Source organism: Corella eumyota, chromosome 1 (assembly GCF_963082875.1).
Source record: "Corella eumyota chromosome 1, kaCorEumy4.1, whole genome shotgun sequence".
NCBI classification, from domain to species: Eukaryota; Metazoa; Chordata; class Ascidiacea; order Phlebobranchia; family Corellidae; genus Corella; species Corella eumyota.
This window is the reverse complement of record NC_137490.1, coordinates 403,210-425,609: the sequence shown is the minus strand read 5'-3', so window position 1 is coordinate 425,609 and position 22,400 is coordinate 403,210. Positions and strand designations below refer to the sequence as shown.

General features: G+C 28.3%; 4 protein-coding genes across 5 annotated transcripts; 3 read left to right on the top strand and 1 right to left on the bottom strand.

The window, feature by feature from the left end:
• Positions 1-1,982: 1,982 nt before the first annotated feature.
• LOC145761031 (uncharacterized) lies at positions 1,983-4,086 on the top strand. Of its 2 annotated transcripts, XM_082574554.1 has the most exons (5): positions 1,983-2,124; positions 2,216-2,244; positions 2,352-2,486; positions 2,703-2,747; positions 3,018-4,086. In XM_082574554.1, exons 1-5 carry the CDS (start codon positions 2,060-2,062, stop codon positions 3,827-3,829), a joined length of 1,086 nt encoding a protein of 361 aa, XP_082430680.1. In that variant the 5' UTR covers positions 1,983-2,059; the 3' UTR covers positions 3,830-4,086. The 2 variants fall into 2 exon arrangements, with proteins under 2 accessions (XP_082430680.1, XP_082430681.1); XM_082574555.1 differs by lacking the exon at positions 2,216-2,244 and having other exon boundaries at positions 2,020-2,124.
• A 1,376-nt stretch (positions 4,087-5,462) lies between these two features.
• On the top strand, positions 5,463-12,218 carry LOC145758689 (solute carrier family 22 member 15-like). The gene is made up of 12 exons (XM_082572530.1): positions 5,463-5,611; positions 6,033-6,131; positions 6,487-6,616; positions 7,257-7,421; positions 8,087-8,222; positions 8,403-8,503; positions 8,944-9,052; positions 9,445-9,585; positions 9,761-9,837; positions 10,310-10,491; positions 10,995-11,183; positions 11,432-12,218. The coding sequence occupies exons 1-12, from the start codon at positions 5,528-5,530 to the stop codon at positions 11,465-11,467; spliced, it is 1,449 nt and encodes a 482-aa protein (XP_082428656.1). The 5' UTR covers positions 5,463-5,527; the 3' UTR covers positions 11,468-12,218.
• Positions 12,219-13,322: 1,104 nt separating this feature from the next.
• Positions 13,323-18,663, top strand: LOC145763777 (solute carrier family 22 member 15-like). Its single transcript, XM_082575295.1, has 12 exons — positions 13,323-13,406; positions 13,847-13,945; positions 14,466-14,595; positions 14,875-15,039; positions 15,371-15,503; positions 15,934-16,037; positions 16,220-16,331; positions 16,724-16,864; positions 17,093-17,169; positions 17,499-17,680; positions 17,993-18,184; positions 18,628-18,663. The coding sequence occupies exons 1-12, from the start codon at positions 13,323-13,325 to the stop codon at positions 18,661-18,663; spliced, it is 1,455 nt and encodes a 484-aa protein (XP_082431421.1).
• Positions 18,664-18,970: 307 nt separating this feature from the next.
• LOC145761463 (zinc finger protein 706-like) lies at positions 18,971-19,929 on the bottom strand. Its single transcript, XM_082574584.1, has 2 exons — positions 19,700-19,929; positions 18,971-19,306 (listed from the first exon to the last, which is right to left on the bottom strand). Exons 1-2 carry the CDS (start codon positions 19,829-19,831, stop codon positions 19,217-19,219), a joined length of 222 nt encoding a protein of 73 aa, XP_082430710.1. The 5' UTR covers positions 19,832-19,929; the 3' UTR covers positions 18,971-19,216.
• Between the last annotated feature and the right edge of the window lie 2,471 nt (positions 19,930-22,400).

The following is a 22,400-nucleotide window of genomic DNA, read 5'->3' as shown; positions in this document are numbered from 1 at the left end:
GCGTGGTCGTGTTTAAATATTGACTTTTTGTCGATTATTATTTCCTAACACGTGATTACTTTAAAATTAATTAAAACAAATTAGTTTTTTTATTTATCACGTGATGTTTATGTGAAATCGTAGTTGAATATATTAGATTGTGGCGTCACAGTTTTTTAACGTTTATTTTTATTTTTTTGATGATTTTTTTGGTTTTATAAAATATTTAGATATCAAAAATAAAATAAAAATAAATAAATATTTTTGTTTTGTTTAGTTGTTATGAATTAGTAAACATGTAAAAGATTAATATAAAGTCATCAGTAAAACAAATAGAAGAACAGCAAGCTTAACAAGAACAAATAAAACTGTTTGCAAATATTTAGAACAAACTTACGATCAAATATTAACAATGTAAACATGGCGCGAAAAAAATCAAAATTTATTTGGGAATTAGGTGAATTTTTGTATTATTTAAATTGTTTTATATTGGTTTAAATACATAGAAATACTCTCTTGGCCTCACCTATAATATTTTATATTTTAATCAAATTTTAATTGTGACGCAACAGTATAAGTAATTGTTACGTTTTTATTGCTTAACAATCAGTTCACGTTTTTTTAAGTTTTGCGAAATATGTCCACAATGCGCTCTATGTCCACAATGCGCACTATGATGTTATAGCTAGACTATAAAACTTGTTTAAATTACCACGTGATAGTTAAAATGACGTCATAATATAAAAAAACAATTACGCTTCCACCTTAATACCTACGTCACGAGATTAGTTATAATTTACTTTAAATTGTTTTTAGTTGTGTAGTTTGTTAATAATAAAATTTCCTTCAGCAGTTTGGAATATTAAAGATTATAAGTGCCCGATAAATAATCTACCAATCTGCCATTACTAACCAATAGGTTTTTGGCAGAAGTTTGTATCATTTTTTAATTAAATTCCTTCTAATTTCTAAAATAAAATGCTCTACATAACAGTCACAACCGTTATTTAAAGATAACTCAGACGTTAGTAATTCTAATTTAAAATTTTAAAATTAAAACTAATTAAAAAACAATACATTAACGTTTTTATTGTGCTAGTTTTAATAATTTTTGTTGTAAATAAAATGTAGATTGAGGACAAACAGTTTATTTTTGTTTTATTAAAGCTTAAAGTTGGCGCAACAAAATATTTAGAGCAAATGAATATTTTCGGGGCCGATTTAAAACTTTATTATATTTTTAAGCGAATCTCTATAACAACGTACACATTTAATTTTTCATCAAAATGAAAAAAGTTTTGTTGATTTATCTTTTCAAAAGCAATCGTATGTCGGGAATTTAACGTTAACAAAATATTTTGTTTTTTGTCGCGCACTCGAGCCTAGCCTCGTTGTCTTCTTATTATTGTCTTTTAATAAAAACAAAAAACACAATTTGCTTCGGTGGTTGGATATTTTAAAACACAAAATTATTTGATTTTTACATTTGAACGAGTTTAAAATCGGTTGCTTTAACAACCAGTTGTGCGCATAGCAGACATGTGCACTTGACCGCTATTGTTAACCTCGGCGCAACTTACTGAGGGATTGGGCAAGTGAGGTGGTGGATTAAGTTAATTTAAATGGTTAGGGCAAGCAATGTAGTAGATAGATTAAGTTTATTATTGTGGTTAGGGCAAGTGAGGTGGTAGATTGAAATTTTTTAAAAACTTTTATTTGCAATAATCCGGAATTGTTAAGGTAACATTATAAGTTGTGACGTCACAAATTCGTTGGACTTATTGTTAAACAACAAACTTGTCACGTGATCACGGTTTGGTGACGTAGTTGGCAACCTGATACCGATGTTTTCGAAAATTATTTTAAAGAAAAGTTGTTACTATAGCAACCTTCAATGTAGAAGGTTTATAGGTTCTAGAATGGATTACGAAGAAAAAGTTTGTAAAAATAACTTTTTAGTTTGGATCGGTGTTTTACTTAATTTTAAATGTTTAAAAATTTAGGTAAAATAAAAGTTAATAGGGTTTCTACACATTGTTGTTAAGTTTGTATTACAAAAAAATAAAATTTTGAAGCAACAATGGCGGACAATGAAGCTCCAATCCACTTCCATGTCACAATTAACAGACAAAAATATGAGAGAAGGTGATCTAATATACTTTTATTTTGTAATAATTTTAACATTATTAACTTATACTTATTATTTTTGTTTCATTCTTTTAAAAAAATTTTTCAGGGATATTGATGTCAACGTTGAACATGCAGGTAATGACGTCATCTATCATTTTAAAATACCAATTAAATCACTTTTTTAATCTTTTAAAGTTTATGTGTTTTTAAACATTTTGTATAAAAAATCGTTACCTACCTAGATCACGTGACCCAACATACCCCAGCTTCTGAACCTGAACGTGGCGTCCAAGCCGACAACGTGACGTCATCACCTACGTCACTATCTACTAATGTGTCACAATTAAGCCTAACTAGTCCACAAGCGAAAACTACCGGTAAGTGGTATATGTATGTAGTAATAAATGTTTAAATAAATATGTTGTTTAAAATACAAAGAAATAAATATTCGTTGGCATTTGCTTAAAAAATATATGAAACTTGTTAAAACTCGAATTAACTCCACAGTTTTGAATAAAAAAATTAAAAAATATAATATTAAAATATTTGTGGTTTTTAAAAACCTAAGTTTTAAAATTTATTTTATTTTATAGATGTGTCTATGACGTCACAACTAATGGAAATCATCGAATACGAAGGTTCGTGTTTCTTTTTTATGTTGTGCAGTTACAGAAGTTGTTTTGTTATAAATAGCGTACACAGCAAAGTAAAAACTTTTATAAAACTGACAACAAAGTTCTTACTGCAAAAATTCTGATAATTTTGTTTACTGAGTAAACGTTGTTACGTCACAATATAAACTTTAGGTTAATAAACTTTGTTACTTATTTAATGTTAAATGATTAAAAATAAGAAAAGTTTAACTTTTAGAGATTAACAAATGTTTTATAAACCTAATTTTTTTATAGAAACAATCGCCAAACTTAACATCGAAAATAACTTTGAAATGGCCTATGTTAAAGCATTAAAAAATTCGAAATACGATCCAGAAATACAAAATATTTCGAATTTAATAACATTTTACAAGTTTTCTGTAAAAGCAAAAATTTATGATTCGGTTTCTGGCATTCGGGTCAAAATAACTTTAATAATTCGAAACAAAACTCAGCTAACTGCATCACAAGTTAAATCTGTAGCTGATGATCTTTATGCCCAGAAGAAATACCTGAAGTCCATTCTATTTAACTCGATCGCATTTTCCTTATTCGAGGATAATAACGACCCGGACAATGATGTTGAGAATATGAGGTGGTGTGTTTGGGGGATAAAGAATTCAGTTAAAGAAATGTTGGAAGAAGATCAAAACATGAAAAGTGTTGTACAGCATTACGTGATTCCATTCATGCGTGAACTTAAATCAAGAGTGGAAAACTTACCTGGAGTAAACGTGGAACTAAAAGTTGTTCAACTGAGTGAATGTTGGTGTGTTATCGGGTATTGCGAGTGGTTGACAGATATCGACGACTTTCAAACAAATACAGAGGGGCTCAGATTAATAAATACGATCGAGAATAAACAAAAATATGAAGTTTACGGGAATCTCTTAAACAACATTGGTTGGTGGTATTATTGCAATTCTCGATACAGCGAAGCAGTTTCTAAATACACCGAGGCAATCGAAGCTTACAAACAAGTTACTGATTGGCCAAATGTTGAAGAGAAACAAAGTTTAATCAACATAGCTGAAAACAACTTGAAAATCAGCAAAGAGGAAATGTAAACAAAGTAAAAGTTCGGCCCAAAGTAAATCGAGTAGCACAACGATCAACTTATTTCAACCATAAAGTTTGGTTAAAAATTAATGAAATATCAGCGTGGTCGTGTTTAAATATTGACTTTTTGTCGATTATTATTTCCTAACACGTGATTACTTTAAAATTAATTAAAACAAATTAGTTTTTGTATTTTTTATTTATCACGTGATGTTTATATGGTATCGTAATCGATTATTTTTGATTGTGACGTCACATTAATGTTATTACCTTCTAATTTTTGTATTTGATGATTTTTTTGTTTTTATTTAATATTCAGTTTGCAAAAAAAATAAAAATATTTAAATATTTTTGTTTTGTTTAGTTGTTATGAATTAGTAAACATGTAAAAGATTAATATAAAGTTATCAGTAAAACAAATAGAAGAACAGCAAGCTTAACAAGAACAAATGAAACTGTTTGCAAATACTTCGAACAAACTTACAATTAAATATTAACCATGTAAACATGGCGCGAAAAAATGCTCAAACTGTTTTTTTTTTTTGTTTTTTTTTGTATATATCTTTATCCTCGATATGGGAAAGTCGAATGCGCGACTTAAACATAGAGTAACATTTCTTGCCCCGACCCAGTCTCGAGTAACCTGTGGCAGTTTGGGATATTATAAATTATAATTGCCCGGTAATTATGCTGCTGATAAACTGCTGGCTCAGCAGGAGTTTATATCGTTTATAGCGCCTTACTCAAGGGCGCTACAGCGTGAGATCAGTGGGGATTGAACCTACGATTTCATGTGTGGTGTAAAAAGTGTTCTTACCACTACACCACTCTGCCGGTATTTTCTAATTTAGATAGGTGGAATACGTCCTTATAGCCGAAAAAATATTTGAAACTCTATTAACGTCGTCTGCCCGGTTTTAAATGCAAAAAAGGGCGGAATTTTTAAACCTTACCCTAATTTTTCCTTGCAGATTCCGTTCTTTCCTGCATTTATTTTAGTACTACTTGTTTAAACTGGCGGACGACGTTCATAGAGCTTCAAAAACTTTACCGAATAATTATATTAATCGGCAGCTTGGTGTAGTTGTCAGAACCCTTGTCTTCAATACATGAGGTACCGAGTTTAATCCTTACTGTTATCATGCTGTAGCATCCTTGAGTAAGGCGCTATAAACGGTATGAACTCCTGCTGAGCCAGCACTTAATCAGCAGTATAATTATCGGGCAATTATAATCTATAATATCCCAAACTGCCACAGGCAACTCGATACTCGGTCGGGGTAACCAATGTTACTCTATATTTAAATGGAGATTCGACTTTCCCACATCGAGGATAAAGATATATACAAAAAAAGTGTAAAATGTAATACTGATAAACGATTTTACGTAGAGGATAAACTAAAATATTACGCTTTAATGATTTTATAATTGTTGATGCGTATATTTATAAACAAAGAATTGTTTTGTGGAAAATTTAACTTGATCAGCAAGTTTTAAGTTTTTGTTCTTGGCTTTGTGACCGATCAAAACTATAGTTTGATAAAAGAAGTAATAAATTTATAAAGTTTTAAGTCTTCGTATCGTTTAACTTCAATTTGACATAATAACATACTGACGGACTAATTAAAACCATTAGGGTTGTAGGTTTTTTAATTTAGTTTGATTTTTAGTTGAGTTGTATTACAAATTAAATACCTTTTATAAAAATGGACGCTGAGACCGCATTTCATTTTGCTGGTAATTTTGGAAGATATCAGCGCTTGATTTATGGATTATTTTGCTTGGGAAATGTAATTAGTTTTTATTTTAATAATTTAAATTAGAATCACTTACGTCTGAGTTACCTTTAAATAAGTGTTGTGACTGTTATGTGGTGGAATTTATTTTGGAAATTAGAAGGAATTTGACTAAAAAATGATACAAACTTCTGCCCAAAAACCTATTGGTTAGTAATGGCAGATTGGTAGATTAATTATCGGGCAATTATAATTTATAATATCCTAAACTGCCAAAGGCAACTCGAGACTGGGTCAGCGTTACAAGAGTTACTTTATGTTCAGGTCATTAAGTTGACCTTCTCATAACAAAAATAAATAAAATAAAAACAAAACGCTAGGCTTTTTTTCATCGAGAATAAATAAAATATTGGTAGATGTGTTAAAATAAGGTTGTTGCTACCATTGCTCAAATTTAAATATTTATTTTATTTAGTTTATAACCTCTGCTCAAATGGTGTTGATGGTGATAGTCGGTGCCACTCCAAATCTTTCTCAAAAAGATGAACAGAACTTAACCACAATTGTTACCGAGGTTTTAAGCTTTTTAATAGTTTTTTAAATTTCTTAATTCAATTTGATTTTGTTATATATATATACCATTATAATAAACAAATTATAAAAATTTACCTACATATATTTATTTACGTTGTAGCCTCTGAAAATTTCTTAAAACTAGACCTTAACTAAAGCAATTGAAGCTTTAAACTAGGGTCAAAAAAGCTTGAGTTTGTGACCTTTAAAGCTTAAGACTAGAGCCTTCAAAGCTCAATTTTTGGATCAAAAAACCTCAAGATTGGGACCATAAAATGTACTCTATAACTAGGATGTAATGCTAGACTTATTGAAAACATATTAAAAATCATTTAAAACAATTAATTTGTTTCTAGTTTGACTTGTACAATGATTTATGGATAGTGGATCTTATATCAAGTTTGTACATGGGAGGTTACATGGTCGGTTGTGTTTTGTTCGGTCAAATCTCTGACCTGAAAGGAAGAAAACCTGTCCTGGTGCTCAGTAAGTTTTTGTTATTGTGAAGTCAGTTATTGTTGTTGCGTAATTTTTGAAGTAAATTTGAATTAATCTCAAGTATTTTTTGTTGTTTTTTTTGTGCGTTTTTTTTAAAAAGGATATTTAATTAGGTGCATTGAAATGCATTATTAATTAACATAAACTTCGGTAATTACTTTAAAAAAATGTTTACGGTTTTGCAAAAATTTTAAGGATTTAAAGTAATGAGAGTTCTTTGTTAAAGTAGTTTTTTTTGTTAATGTTAAGTAAAATTTGTTGTTGTTGACTCAGTTTTTTTTAAGTTTGTATTAACAATATTTTCATTTTTATTAGTTTGATTCTTTTTATTGGGGCTATTTTGCGCGCTATATATATTTTAATGCATTTACATTTAAATACTCAGTTGGTTTACTATTAAATAATGTTAAGTTTACTGCTCTCCATATATTTTAGAGGCATTAAAGTAATATAAGATTTTTTAAGGACTATGAAAATTCAGAGTAAATGTAATAACCTTTTTTAGTTAAAATTGTTTTATTCCAGTATTTATTGTTACTAAAATTACAAAATTAAAAAAAACTTTTTTCTGTAAATATCACTTTAAAATGTATTAATACCAACTTTAAACCCCTGTTTTTTCCTACAGCTGGACTCCTGGCAGGTATCTCAGGTTTTAGTTCAGGATTGACTTATAGTTGGGAAACCTTTGCAGTTAGTCGTCTATTTACCGGTTTATTTGTGGGTGGATTGGGTGCAGTTAATTATGTCCTTCTCACTGAGCTGATGGGGAAGAATACTTGGGTTTATGTTGGTGAGTTGTTATGTTGAGTTAATTAACAGTTTTAAATAAATGAAGATAATATTAAAATTTTACCAAAAACATCAGTTTTATTTAATTTGAATGTCATTAAATTGGTTTTGACAAAAAATATATTATCTACTAAAAATATTAATAAGTTTTATATAATTTTATGTAAAAATTTCATTTAGGATTTTTAAGCACCACAAATGGCATTATTATTTGTAAATACATGTTAATAATAATTTTTTTTAAATTTGCATGCAATGATGTTATTAGTAGATTATGATAATGTGGGATGAAACATTTGGTGGAATGCCTAAAACAAAATACTGAGCATGCACATTTAAAATTTGTTTAAAAAGTTGAATTTGCGAGTTTTACCTTTAAATTATAGTATTGTGTTGCGAGCTAAAAGGTTTCGGGTTCGAGCCACACTGCTTGCCCTTAAACCCAGTGTTAATAATAGCTCAAACACACCAAAAGGTTTTAGGTTTGAGCCACATCAATGCCACACTATTTGCCCTTAAATCCAGTGATAACAATAGCTTAAACATGTCACAGTAGCAGACCCTTTTAAGATAAAAATATAAAACCTATTATCTTAAATTGGTATGGAAAAATAAAACTAACTATATATTAAAATATCAATGATTTTTAGAATGTTTTTTCCACAGGGTTGTCTTATCAATGTTGTTTTTCCCTTGGAATGATGTTCCTGGCTTTTATGTCGTATTTAATCCTGGATTGGAGGATCATTTGTATGGTGTTTGGTGGTCTCGTTCTACTCTCAGGCGTCTTATTTGCTATTTTGTAAGTTTACGTTGTTTTTAATTAGTTAACTAATAACTTTTATTAATATTTACAGTATAAAAGCATTTAAAAATATGTCTAAATCCTGTTATAATAAATCTTATATCATTTTTTATCTTAATTTAAAAATCCTATTAAATAAAAAAACTTTATCCTCAATTTTCAAAACTTTATCCTCAGTGTGCCAGAATCACCTCGGTGGTTATATTCTGTCGGAAAAACTGAAAAATCTGAAAATGTTTTTAGAAGAATTGCTCAAAAGAATGGCAAGGATCCAAGAAGTATAAAATTTTTCTTTAAAATATTAAAAATTAAAATATTTTTTGGGTTTATATTTTTATTTATATATATATCATCAATGTGAGAAAGTCGACTTAACTACCTAAACATAGAGTAACATTCATTACTTTGACCCAATCTCGAGTTGCCTGTAGCAGTTTAGGATATTATAGATTATAATTGGTCAATAATTAATTCAGCAATTAAATATGGCTCAGCAAAAGTTTGAATCATTTAAAGTGCCTTACTCCAGGGTACATACAACATTAAACACAAAACCTACTTCTAAACAACTTATTTCAAAAGCCCATGTGTTCAACTTTTTGTGCCCTTATTAACTTCCTGAATAGTATATGAATAAGCAGACTTGTAGATATTGATATTTATGTAACTTCTTTAGTAAATATTCTACTTTTCCAATAATGAAATATTAATTTTTCAGCGATTCAAATTAGTCCAACCTCACAGGTCACTTTGAAAACTCATAATTTTGTGGATTTTTATCGCTACAAGATATTAGCTGTCAGGTTGATTGCAATGTGCTGTATATGGTAACTACTTTAATTATTTAATCTGTAAATAAATTGTTTATAGTATTTACCTATCTGATCAAAAATCATTTTACTAAACTACAGTTTTAAATAGTCCCAGCAGTGTGGTGTAGTGGTCAGAACACTTGCTTCGCCACATGAGGTCCTGGCTTCAATCCCCACAGAAATTACCCTTGAGTAAGGTGTTATAAACGGTATGAACTCCTGCTGAGCCAATACTTAATTAGCAGCTTAAATATCGGGCAATTATAATCAATAATATCCCAAACTGCCACAGGCAACTCGAGACTGGGTCGGAGTAACTAATGTTACTCTATGTTAAGGTCTGGCATTTGATCTTTTAACATTAAGAATAAAGATATTTTAAAAAAAATTCTCACCTTTTTACCTAGGTTCACCTGTTCATTGGTTTATTATGGATTAACATTAAGTGCTGCTACTTTAACACCTGATCTTTATGTTGGTCTAATGTTAAGTGGGGCGATCGAGATCCCAGCAACGTTGTCATGTCTTTTTCTCCTTAATAGTAAAATGTAAGTGGTATAAAGTAAATTCAAGTAAAATATAACTTTAAAATAAAGTAAATTTAAGTAAATTTTAAGTGGTAAACAAAAATGTTAAGATTTTGTATCAGTATTAATTTTTTTTTATCTTTTTTTTTTTTATCTAAGTCTAATTTTTTGGAAATGTGTATTTTTATTGTTACAGATTTGGTCGCAAAGGAACTCTTATAATGTTATTTGTTTTTTGTACCTCTGCTAACATTGCTTCTATGTTTTTATTCAGTAAGTGAAAACACATTCTAAAATTTTATAAACTTTTTCTGCTGATTTTAAAAGTTAAGTATTTTATAGTAATTTAAATACATGTAAATGAAGTTTTTAATGTTTTATAAAAAAGATGTATTTAAAGTATGTAAGTGGTAAAAGCTTTCCTACTTAAGGTCTAGTGTTTAATCCCCACTGCTTTCATGCTGTACCACCCTTAAGTAAGGCGCTATAAACGGTATGAACTCCAGCTGAGCCAGCACTTAATAAGCAGCATAATTATCGGGCAATTATAATCTATGATATTCCAAACTGCCACAGGCAACTCAAGACTGGGTCAAGGTAACAAATTTTACTCTATGTATAGATCATGAATTCATCCTTTTCACATTAATAATGTTACTTTATCTGTTGATTAAATAACTACCAAAAAAATATGCAAATATCTTGAAAAAAAAATTGTTTAAAATTAGAAAAAAATGTTTAACAGATAATTCAACAGCAATGCTTGTCCTAGGATTACTCAACAAGTTATTTGTAGCAGCAATATTTGCAGTTATTTATCTTTATACAACCGAGATCTTCCCAACTCCACTTCGAAACATGGCAGTCAGCACAAGCTCCATGATGGCAAGAGTTGGGGCGATGATTTCACCTTTTGTTCCTCTTTTGGTTGGTTTTTAAACTTTCTGTAGATGTTAAATTAAATGTTGTTTTCAATTAGGGATAAATAGGATTTTTTTTATCAATTTAAAAGTTTAATTTACCTTTTAGAAACTTACTTCATATTCTAAAATTGTAAGAGTTATAAAAGTAATAAAGTGTAAGAATGGTGAAACTAACAATGTACATTATTATTGGGATTATAAAAGAGTTCTTATTCAAATTTCTTTTTAATAAATATAAAACATAACTAAAAAATAGTTTACCGCGTACAAAATCTTTCGTAAATTTCGTTTAAGCCGCAAAATTAGACAAAATCTCACGCAACTTACGCATAATTACTTACGTGTGAACCACATTGTTGATTTTAAATGTTTACGCAACATAACGTTGCGCTGCCGTGTGATTGGGCCTAAGTGAGTAAATGTTAAGATTTACATTATTATATTGAGTTAAATATTTTCATAATCTTTATAAATATTGTTTTTAAAAATTTTATTTCATTTTTGCAGAGTTCAACAAATGGTTACCTTCCCTACATCGTGTTTGGAGGCTCGGCTGCGTTGGGACTATTATCTACACTTTTTCTTCCCGAAACACTGGGGAAACCCCTTCCTCAAACTATCGAGGATGTGGTAGGGTCAAAGGTCAGGGGGTTAAATGTCGATTATGATGACGATGATGAAGAAATAATTGAAGTGGTCAGTTTTATGAAAAAAAAATTTTAATTTATTTTTTTTATTTTAAATTTATTTTTCATATTTTTGTTTAAATTTAATTAATATTTTATTTTACACAAATTTTTAATTAATTTTTTTATAAAATTTTTCCTAAGTTTTTTTGCTGTTAATTGTTTTTATATTAATTAACATTTATTTTTAATAATCAACATTAATGAAATTTTTAAAAATTTATTCAAATTTTAATAATTAATATTTTTTTATTTTAGAATGGACGACCAGAATACGACAATTTAATATCTTAAATTGAAATTATTTCAATATTGTTAATATGCAGATTTACTCAAGCCAGTGTTATTTGCTTACACTTATTGTGGAACAATTTAACTAATATTTTACTTTTTTTCATATTACAAAGATTTTATTATTTTTTTTTTTTTTAAATTTTAGTGAAAGTCATAGTAATACATTGTGTTTATATTACTTTAAAGCCTGTTCACATGGCGTACGCAACGTAACGTAATGCAAGATTGCGCAACCATTTAAAATGAACACAGTCGATCACACGTGCGAAAGTTGCGTAAGATTTCGTATAATTTTGTGGCTGAATCGAAGTTTACGCAAGATTCGTAAGCGGTATACTTTTATTAGATATTTTGTATTTGTTAATCCCTAGAACTCGTAAAGTTACATAACGCAACGCAACGTTACCTTGTCGTGTGAACAGGCCTTAATAATATTAGTCATTACATTTTTTTTAGTTTTTAAAATCTTCTTTTTTTTAGTTTAAATTTTTTTCTTTTTTCTAGTTTTAAATATTTTTCTTCTTGCCTATTTTAAACCTGCACTTGAAATTAACTAAAATTCCTTATGCACTTCATGAAATTTCAATTCTAACTTCATTTTCAGAAATTTAATTTAAAAAATGATTTTCATAAAGCGTTTGGCTGCTCTTGTATAATGCAATAGAAATTTTTTTTTTTTTTTTGTTATTACATTTTTCATAAATTACCTATTATTAGTAATGATTGCATTTTTAATTATGTAAATAAATTGACCTTCATATATAACATTGAAAATTAAAACAAAATAATTTCTTGGAAAAAATATTTTTTGTTATTTTTATGTGTTTATACAATTCATAATATCTCATTTTTTATTTAGGTAGTTTTAAGATTTTTTGCAATATTTTAAGAGTTATATCTTTAAAGTTAATGTTGTTGTTAATAATTTAAAAACATTTATGTTGCTTCAATTCCATTTTCAAAATTATTATATTTTCATTTTGCTGATATTCTTTGAAATTAGTAAAAATTTTAACAATGTAATCTTATTTTAATTTCTGCGTGATTTAAAATTCAATTTTTTGTGTTAGTTACAATTTTTAAGTTAATGACATAAAACCAAAAACCACAATCTAAATACAACAATTAAACATTTTCGATTAACTCTTTTCTACCCCAACCCTTCAAGAAATTACCTCTTATTTTATAACAAAAATTTACCCTCATTTTCAGTAAAATTTTGTTCGAAATTTTGAGCTTTTTTTATTATAATTTTGGTTTTTAACTTTATTTTAAATTAGTTTTATTACTATTATTGTGCAATTTGTTGTTAACAATGTTTATTATTATGACATTTTATTGTCAATTGTTACAAAACAATATTTACTTAATGCATAGTTAATATATTACTAGTGTCACATGATAAAAAACCCTTCAACATTTTATGGCAATATTTTATATTAAAAGTGATTGTATAAAATTGTACAGCATTGTGAAAGAGTTTACTACAGGTCATAAATATTAATATTGACTTTACATTGCAATAATTAAAAGTTTATAAAATGCAGCTAGTTGTAAAATTTTATTAAGTGCAAAAGTTTAAAATGTCTTTGTTTTAGAAAGTTAAAAAAATTTTTTGTTGGTAACAACTATTAATATTTCAATAAAAATAGTTTAAGGTATTTTATAGAAACCTATTTTTGGTATTTTTAAAAGCTTTAAATAGGTAAAAAGTTTGAAATTTCGAAAGGTTAAAAATTAAATGAATTCAAATTTTTTAGGTTTTTACAAAAAAAATCCATTTTTTAACCTTTTTTTTATTTTACAGAAATCTATCAATTAAAAGTTGTTTTAATTCTATAGAAATCTTATAACAATGGATTCAGAAGAGGCTTTTAAAATCGTCGGAAGTTTTGGAAGATTTCAGATTCTAACAACTTTTATTTGTTTCCTAGCAAACGTGAGTTTAAAATTTTATTTTGTATATTTAATAACTGGTTTTTAAACTTTGATTTTTGCAGCTTTATGTTTTTATTGTTGCTAATTGTTGTGTAAACTTATTTCTAATATTTATTTATCCTCAATGTGGAAAGGTCGACTACACATTCTAAAAACATAGAGTAACATCAGTTACCCCGAACCAGTCTCAAGTTGCTTGTGGTAGTTTAGGATATTATTGAATATAATTGCCTGATAATTATACCGCTGATTAAGTTCTGGCTCGGCAGGAGTTTACATCGTTTATAGCACCTTACTTAAGGTCGCTACAGCATGAGAGCAGTGGGGTCTGAACCCTCGACCTCATTTACATGGAATTTGATTTCTTCAAGTTTAAAATGGATCTGCTTTCTTTCCTTAAATCCTTAAGTTTATAATTTTTTTCCTGACATTTTTCGTCAGATATTTCTTTCCCTCCAAATGGTGTTAATGGTTGTAGTTGGAGCCACCCCAAATATTACAAGGGAAAATGAACAAAATTTAACTACAGTTGTTACCGAGGTGGGAGGTTTATTGTCATTAACTTTGTTTTATTTTTTATCTTTTTTTTTTTGATAACCAAAAATTTTTTTTTAATTTTTTCAATCGCATTTAAAAAATTTTTTCATCGTATTTAATTATTTTTTCTAAACTTTTTGTGATTTTAAAAACTTTATAGCTAATATGTGGTTAAAAATTTATGGTACTTTTGCTATTGCTGTGGTGGGGATTAAACCACTAATCTTAAGATAAGGCCAAACTAAAGGCTTTATGTTTAAAATATTTGATTTTTTGGCTAATTAATTTTTAATAATATGATTGTAAACATTTGTTAGAAATAATTTACAAAAATTTTGTTTCCAATTTTTTTAAACTTTTTTAGTTTTATTTTTTTAGGTTTTTTCTGAAATGGTATTGTAAATAAAATAATATACAATAAATATTAAATTAATGGTACAGGAAAAAATAACAAAATTAATTTTATGATATAAAAAAATCACAAAATAATTTTTTTTAACTTTTAATTTTAAATTTTTCTTAGTTTGGTTTGTATGATAAATCCTGGATCACGGGTTTGATGCAAAGTTTGTTTATGGCCGGTTTTATGCTCGGATGTTTTGCATTTGGACAACTATCGGACATTATCGGACGAAAACCTGTCATGGTCGTCAGTAAGTTATCTTTTTATGTATGTATATTTTATAAAAATTTTATTATATATCTATATCTTCCATGTGGGAAAGACGACAGCGCAACTTAAACATAGAGTAACATCAGTTACCTCGGCCTAGTCTTAAGTTGCCTGTGACAGTTTGGGATAAAATAGATTATCATTGCCCGATAATTAATCTGCTCAAAAAATCAAACCCAGGACTTTACATTGTGAAGTTAGGTGTTCTTACCACTACACTATGTCAATTATATTTTTAATTTAATTTTTTTCCACTCAGGTGAAGTGTTAAGTGGAATAATCGGAATATTCTCGGGTTTTGTCACAACGTGGGAAACGTTTGTAGCAAGTCGAATATTAGCCGGGATTTTTATCGGGGGATTGGGTACCACAAACTTTGTGATCATGACCGAACTTATTGGGAGGGGAAACTGGGTCACTATCGGTGGGTTTTAATTTATCCTCAATGTCGGATCACCAAACTAAATGTAAAGTGATATTAATGGTATCCTGTCATATTTTAAAAGAAAACATTTTTATTAAATTATCATATTTTTAAAAACCAAAATTTTGCAAACAACATTCTATCAAAGTTTTGGTTGAAATTTTCTACCTAAGCAGAGACTTTTTTTAACTTCATAAATTTAAATATAACTCTAAAATAAATTTAATAAATATCTGTTAAAAATTACTAATTTATTTTAACAAAGTAGAATTAATAAATAAAAATATTTTAATAAAAAAATAGAATTAATAAATAAAAATATTTTCTATAGGAGTGATTTATCAGTGTTTTTTCTCAATTGGAATTATATTGTTGTCATTAATTGCACTTGTTAGCAAACAATGGAGGATTGTTTGTTATGTTAGTGGAGGTTTTGGGTTACTTATTCTACCTCTATTTTATTAGTGAGTTGTCCATTTTAAAAACAAAAAAATTTAAAAAAAAATTTTAAAATAATTATTTATTATTGGTTGTTATTACTGGCAGCTTGGTGTAGTGGTAAGAACATTTGTTTGCCACACCACATGACTTGCCACACCACATGAGGTCGTGGGTTTAATCCCCACTGCTCTCATGTTGTAGCACCCTTGAGTAAGGAGCTATAAACGGTGTGAACTCCTGCTGAGTCATCACTTAATCAGCAGCTTAATTATCAGGCAAATTTAATCCATAATATCCCAAACTGACACAGGCAACTCGAGACTGGGTCGGAGTAACTGATGTTACTCTATGTTTAAGTCGCGCATTCGACTTTGCCACAACGAGGATAAAGATATATACAATAAAAAATCATAGAATTACAAAATTTTAAAAATTTGATCAAATTATTTTTAGTTTGCCCGAATCCCCTCGATGGCTGTATTCAGTTGGAAGAACGAAAAAAGCGGAAAAAGTTTTTAAATATCTGGGCCAAAAAAATGGATTACCAAAAGATCAAGGTTGTGACTGATTTATGACCTGATGGACTAATTTTGTCATTTTTAAACGAACTAATTTCTACTTTAAGTTTATTAGTTTTATTTTTACCTTTTTTTTAATTAAGAATTAATTAATCAACTTTAAACAATATAAATTACGCTTAATTTTAGTTTTTACTCAATTTTGAAAACTTTTGTTTTAGAAATTCATCTAACACCGTTAGTTATTGACGACAACAATCAAACCAATAATTTTATCGATATTTTTCGACATGCAAAGTTGGCGATTTGGATGGTGGTTATGGGATATGTTTGGTCAGTTGTTCATGTGTTTATTTTAACTTGCTTGCTTCAACTTATATATCTTTCACATAAGTTTTATATATCTTAATATCCGCCTTTTAATATTAAAATAGTAGATTTTATGTAAAAGCATACAACACAAATATAAAATAGGGGTTATAACTAGATATGACTGATTGGATCTTTAGTTAAACCTAAGGCAATAAAAGCACAACTTTTATTTAAAGAGGTTGGGTAAGTTTAAAATATAAACCTGTGTCATATGCTTCTACATAAGATTAAACTTAATTTACTATTACTCTATGTTTAGGTAATTATATTAAAAATACTTTTTAGCATTTAATTTGGAGTTAAATTAATTTGTTCAATGTTTACTTTCAAGCTAACCTTATATTTGTGTCCAGGTTCACTTGTGCTTTAGTTTATTATGGTTTAACATTAAGTGCTGCTGATCTGACCTCTGATTTATATATTGGCATCATATTAAGTGGAGCTATAGAGATACCAGCTAACTTGTGCTGCATATTACTTCTTAAACTTAAATGGTTAGTTTAATGACTTAAAACTCACAATTTATTAGATGTACTGGGCTTAATTACTACCACTGTTAGGATGCATACTTTCTATATAAGATGCTTCTCTTAGAAATTAGACTTTTTATAAAATATTAACTTTAACTGGGCTTGGGTTAATAAAAGAAGCTATGAAAAGAGACTTGAATGTTGTTTTCAAAGTCTACAAGACTGTTTATAATTTTTTCAATATATCTTTAGGTTAGGAAGAAAGGGAACATTGATGTTGTTGTTTTTTATTTGTGGAGCTTCAAGTCTGGCCTCCATCTTTCTAGAAGGTTTTTAACTTAACAGTTATAATTAGTATATAATAAGTTGTAATGAAAAATAACGAAACCAATTTTAATTTTGAAAATAGGAAAACTAAAAGTTCTCTATATAAAAAAACTTAATAAATATAAATGTGTACAATGTATCAGGCCTACAAAATAGATAAAAATTTAGTTTAAATTGCACAGGCAAATTTTTACCAGTAAAAAATTGTTGCACTATAATATGAAGTAATAGTCACCTGCCAACTAAGTAGTAATACAATCTGAAAGTTGACATCCAACTCCAAGTTACTTAAAATAATTAAATAAGATTGTAAAATTAAATATTTAAATAGGAAATTCCTCTGCAAAGTTGGGACTTGGCCTTACCAGCAAGTTGAGTATAACTGCTTCGTTTGCGATGATTTATATTTACACAGCTGAAATGTTTCCAACAACTATTAGAAATGTTGCTGTCAGTGCCTCGGCAACGGTTGCTAGGCTCGGAGCAATTTTGGCTTCATTTGTAACTTTACTGGTAAACTGTTTGTTTAGTTAAAACTTTTTTTAAGTTTTAGTTCTAATAAAACATGAATATTTTTGTAGTTTTACAAGGTGTTAGGTTTCTATTTTATTTGGGAAAAATGTGCTGTTTTGACATGTTTGAGCTATCCATAAACACTGGGCTTAAGGGTGAATAATGTGGCATAGGTCAGGCTCAAACTAAAAACCTTTAGGCCTGTGATTCCATGTTATGACTAGTAAATCAATACCAACAAACTAAAGTCCTGATACTTTTTAACTTAAACTGGTTATGAAATTTCAATAAACAACACATGAACTTTTTTAGGCCAATGCCTTGGAATCTGGGCCTTATATTGTATTTTGCTCAACTACATTACTTGGGTTCCTGGTGGTTGTTTTGTTACTGCCTGAAACTTATGGAAAACCTTTACCAAGGACTATTGAAGATGTTATTGAAGGTCCAAGTAGGTACCAACATCAGGTTAACGACTGGGATACAGACTCTTCTTTTTCACAGGTTTTTATTTGTTTTGTTGTGTAAAAATTATAGATTTTTTTTGTATATATCTTTATCCTCGATGTGGGAAGGTCGAATGCGCGACCTAAACTACAGGCTCAGTAGTTTGTCCCGTTTATAGCGCCTTACTCAAAGATCCTACAGCATCAGAGCAGTTGGGATTAAACCCACAACCTTATGTGTGGTGTAGCAAATGTTCTTATCACTACACCATGCTGCCGGTTATAAATGGTTAAGTTAAATTGGTTTAATTTTCTTGGTTATAGATTAGGTTGTAGCAGTTTAAAATTTGTATAATTAAGTCTGGCGATATTGTGTAGTGATTTAAACGCTTAGCTTTAATACTTGCGGACCTGGGTTTGATCCCCACTGCTCTCACGCTTTCACGTTTTTTAATCTTTTAGCTTTTTTTACAATTTGGTTTAATTTTTTTACTTATTCAGGAAATTTCTGAGCCAGGGGACAAAGAGGAGGATTAGAAGTTTTTATTCATAGTTTAAATTATTTTTATTAAAATAAAAAATTATAATTATGTTATTCGATAGTTTTTTATTATTTAAAACTAGATATAACCTTTAAAAAATATTATTAAACCTCATTCAATAATAACAACCTCTTATTGTTAAGAACACCAAGGTTTTGTAAACACTTTAGGAAAACAAATTAACAATTTTTTTCCAAATTGGGGTCTAAGTTTTTTTTCAAAGAATCTAAACTTAATAGCGACCCTTACTTTAAATTTTTTTTTTTTAATCTGCTCTAAAACCATGAAAACAAAAGTTAAAACATGGAAACGAGATTTTATTTAACATTAAACGCACCCACCGCTGCAAATTTTAATTCGCTTTGAAACTGCAAAATTATGGCAACAAAATATCGGCTTAAATCTTATAAAGCATTATTTAAATAGAAAAGTTGAAAAAATTTTAATTTTAAGTTTTTAAACTGGTGTTTTTTACATTAAAAGTTAGATTTTTAAACATAAGATTGAATAATAGAAAATAATAATTTACAAAAAGTTGGGTAGACACTTTAAATGTCTTTCAGTTCGTCGGGAAGTGGTGACTTTGGGTGTTTACTCTCGAAATGTTGTTTGAATGTTTTCGGGTCTGGCATTTGGGACTAAAAATAAATTGTTAAATAAAGTGAAATAGTTGTTACAGTTTGGCATTTTGTACTGTTATAAAAAAGAACTACAATTTTTAAACATAAGACTTGTACTGGCAGTGTTATGTAGTGGCTAAAAAACTTGGCTTTACTACATTAGGTCCTAGGTTTAATTCCCACTGTTTTCAAAGGGGAAAGTACTCAAGTAAGGCACTATAAGCAGTACAAACTTATGTAAAATTATCAGTCAATTAGAATCAAGAAAATTCAAAACTGTCAAAGTAAACTTAAAACTTGGTCGGGGTAACAAATGTTACTTTTAGTTAAAGTTGTAAAGTTGAACTTGCAAGATCGAGAATAAATATAAAAAATCGGCATTTTAATAACAAAACTTGAGGATAAACTTACCCTACAAACAGGACAAACGTGCTTTAAAGCAACTTGTGCAGATGCTTTGTGATCTGACGACCCCTTCTTCATTTTAGCTTGCTTCTCAGCATTCTTCTGTTGGGATTTAATCTTCTGATGACCTCGTGCCATTTTGAATAATGTTTTCACAAATAAAACTTTAAAAACCTAACAACAATAATTCTGGTAATTAATCATTAAACTTTAAAACTAAAAACAGTTGCCGTCAATATTCAATAAAAAAATGTTATTCTTTAAAGTTTCAGGTTACTAAGACTTACTAAACATGTAAATTATTTAAAACAAAATATAAATTCTAAAACAGAGCAACTATCCACAAATAAACTTTTATTTTTTTAATCTATAAAGGCTTTTTCGTTTTGACGTGTTCGATCCATCACAAAGAAAAATATGACGTCACGCGTGTGTTTAATGACGTAGGAATTTTAAATTAAGGAAAACTTCTTTATAAATACTTAAATATACTTAAGTTTTTATCCTAACTAAAAGTATACGGCGTTTAACATTACGTTTTATTGACTTAAACTAATTACAAAACCCTAAAAACGCAAAATGAGTTCGAGTATTTTCAGTCCGGTAGTTGGCGATAGAGAACCATTGTTTGCTATTTGTTTTAATCACGTGATCAAATCATTTTTTAACTTTATCCTCCATGTGTCAAAATTTGTAAATAAATTATTTATATATTTATTAAGGTTTTTACATTTTTAGTTCTCATGGTAATGTATTTCAAATATAAAACATAAATTTTATTTAATTATTTAATTTTTAGATTAAAGTGGTTTTATATTTTTTTAAATATTGTATGTATAGTTGTTCAAAATGAAAGTTAATATTTATTATCTAAAAAATGGTTTTTATGTATTAAAAAGTAAATTAAACATAGAATTGGGAAGACTTATTTTAAGGGCTTATAAATACAAGTTTTATGTTTATTTGTTTTAACTTTTCGGTGCTTAAATACAGGCTAGTCCTTTTTTTATTTTAATTAAGGTTTTTATAGAAAATCCCTCAACATTATATTGTTTATGTCATGTTATATAATATTATAAAAGGTGTTAAAATAGTGTTTGTTTTATGTTTTGTTATCATATAAACGTAAATAAAAATTGTTGTTCTCTGATTTTTAAAATTGTTGTTTTGACGGGAATTAAATTTGATTTGCAACAAAAAATACAAAACTTTTTGAACTCCTGCTAAACTAACACTTTATTAGCAGCATAATTATCAGGCAATTATAATTTTTAATATCCCAAACTACCGAAAAAAACTTGATACTGGGTTGGGGTGATGTTACTCTATGTTAAGGTTGTAAAGTTGACCTCCCCACATCGAGGATAAATAAATAATAACCTAAAAAATAACATTTAGAATTAAATGTTGCCATTAGTCCTATACTATGAATTGACATTATACCATCTGTTTTTGCTTATAAGTTTTTATTTTAAACCTTAAATTTTAAAAAACTTGAAATTTAAAATATTTTAAAAATCATAAAATGTTTAGACACCCAAGTGACACTAAATACGCTGTTTAACCAAACAATTTTTTTTACGAATCTTTTTGTGTCTTACTGTTTTAACTCCTTGTGACGGTAAATATTTGTTTTATTTTTGTCGTTAAAAATTTTGTTTATATTTTATCCACCTGAAAATATTTGTAATAATGGGCTAAACGCTTAGGGGTCTTCACTATATAAAATAGGATTCTTATTATCTTATTCAAAGGCTGTTTTGTTGTGTCATTTTCATGTAAAGTTGTAACTTACACAGTTGTAAAATTCTCTGAGTCAAAAATTAAATTAAAAAGATCTATATCATAAGTTAGTTGTCTAAACACTTAACTTTACTACACATGGTATTGGGTTAGATCTCTTTACCTGGGTTTGACTCCTATCTGGGGTAGGGGCTATAAATAATACAAACTTTTGCCGGGCTAAAAACCAATCGACAAATTAATTTTCTATGCTTATGCACACACCGAGAATAAACAACTATTAGTAAAAAAATCGTTACCAAAATTCCATGAAACATTAAAATTAATTTTTACGAAACATTTAGCAAAATATATACAAACTTATAAATTAATTTTAAAGAATGTATTTATTGGGCAACCAGGTTAAAAACAATTTTAAACATTTTATTGTGATTAGTTTTTCGTTCATCATTCAAACTGTATTTATTTTTGGTGTGAAAAAGCTTAATCATAGATAATGAATCTGCCAACTTATTTTTGGCCCAGCCAAAAGTTATGCTTTTTATAGCACCTTACCTAAAGGGGATACAGCATGGAAGTTTGGGAATCTAACCCAAGTCCTTATTAAGTGAAGTCAAAAAATCTACTTACAAAAATTTTTGCGCAGTTTTTGTAAATTTGAATGTAAAAACCCAAGTTTAATTCTTATTACCTTAAATTTTTTTAATAATCACGCAATAATTATAAGATTGATAATATATAAAGGTGCTAAATGTTATATATCTTTATCCTCGATGTGGGAAAGTCGAATGCGCGACCTTAACATAGAGTAACATCAGTTACTCTGACCCAGTCTCGAGTTGCCTGTGGCAGTTTGGAATAATATAGATTTTAATTGCCCGATAATTATGCTGCTGATTAAGTGCTAGCTTAGCAGGAGGTTATACCGTTTATAGCGCCTTAATCTATGGCGCTACAGCATGAG

Bases quoted from the DNA above. Each gene is read 5' to 3' on its own strand.
- LOC145758689 (XM_082572530.1), top strand. From the start codon at position 5,528: ATGGACGCTGAGACCGCATTTCATTTTGCTGGTAATTTTGGAAGATAT. The intron at 8,223-8,402 runs GTAAGTTTACGT...CTTTATCCTCAG, and splicing joins GGCGTCTTATTTGCTATTTT to TGTGCCAGAATCACCTCGGT. The intron at 9,586-9,760 runs GTAAGTGGTATA...TTATTGTTACAG, and splicing joins TTTCTCCTTAATAGTAAAAT to ATTTGGTCGCAAAGGAACTC.
- LOC145761031 (XM_082574554.1), top strand. From the start codon at position 2,060: ATGGCGGACAATGAAGCTCCAATCCACTTCCATGTCACAATTAACAGA. The intron at 2,125-2,215 runs GTGATCTAATAT...AAAATTTTTCAG, and splicing joins AGACAAAAATATGAGAGAAG to GGATATTGATGTCAACGTTG. The intron at 2,748-3,017 runs GTTCGTGTTTCT...ATTTTTTTATAG, and splicing joins GGAAATCATCGAATACGAAG to AAACAATCGCCAAACTTAAC.
- LOC145761463 (XM_082574584.1), bottom strand. From the start codon at position 19,831: ATGGCACGAGGTCATCAGAAGATTAAATCCCAACAGAAGAATGCTGAG. The intron at 19,307-19,699 runs GTAAGTTTATCC...ATTTATTTTTAG, and splicing joins ACGTTTGTCCTGTTTGTAGG to TCCCAAATGCCAGACCCGAA.
- LOC145763777 (XM_082575295.1), top strand. From the start codon at position 13,323: ATGGATTCAGAAGAGGCTTTTAAAATCGTCGGAAGTTTTGGAAGATTT. The intron at 13,946-14,465 runs GTGGGAGGTTTA...AATTTTTCTTAG, and splicing joins TAACTACAGTTGTTACCGAG to TTTGGTTTGTATGATAAATC. The intron at 15,040-15,370 runs GTGGGTTTTAAT...TATTTTCTATAG, and splicing joins GGGAAACTGGGTCACTATCG to GAGTGATTTATCAGTGTTTT.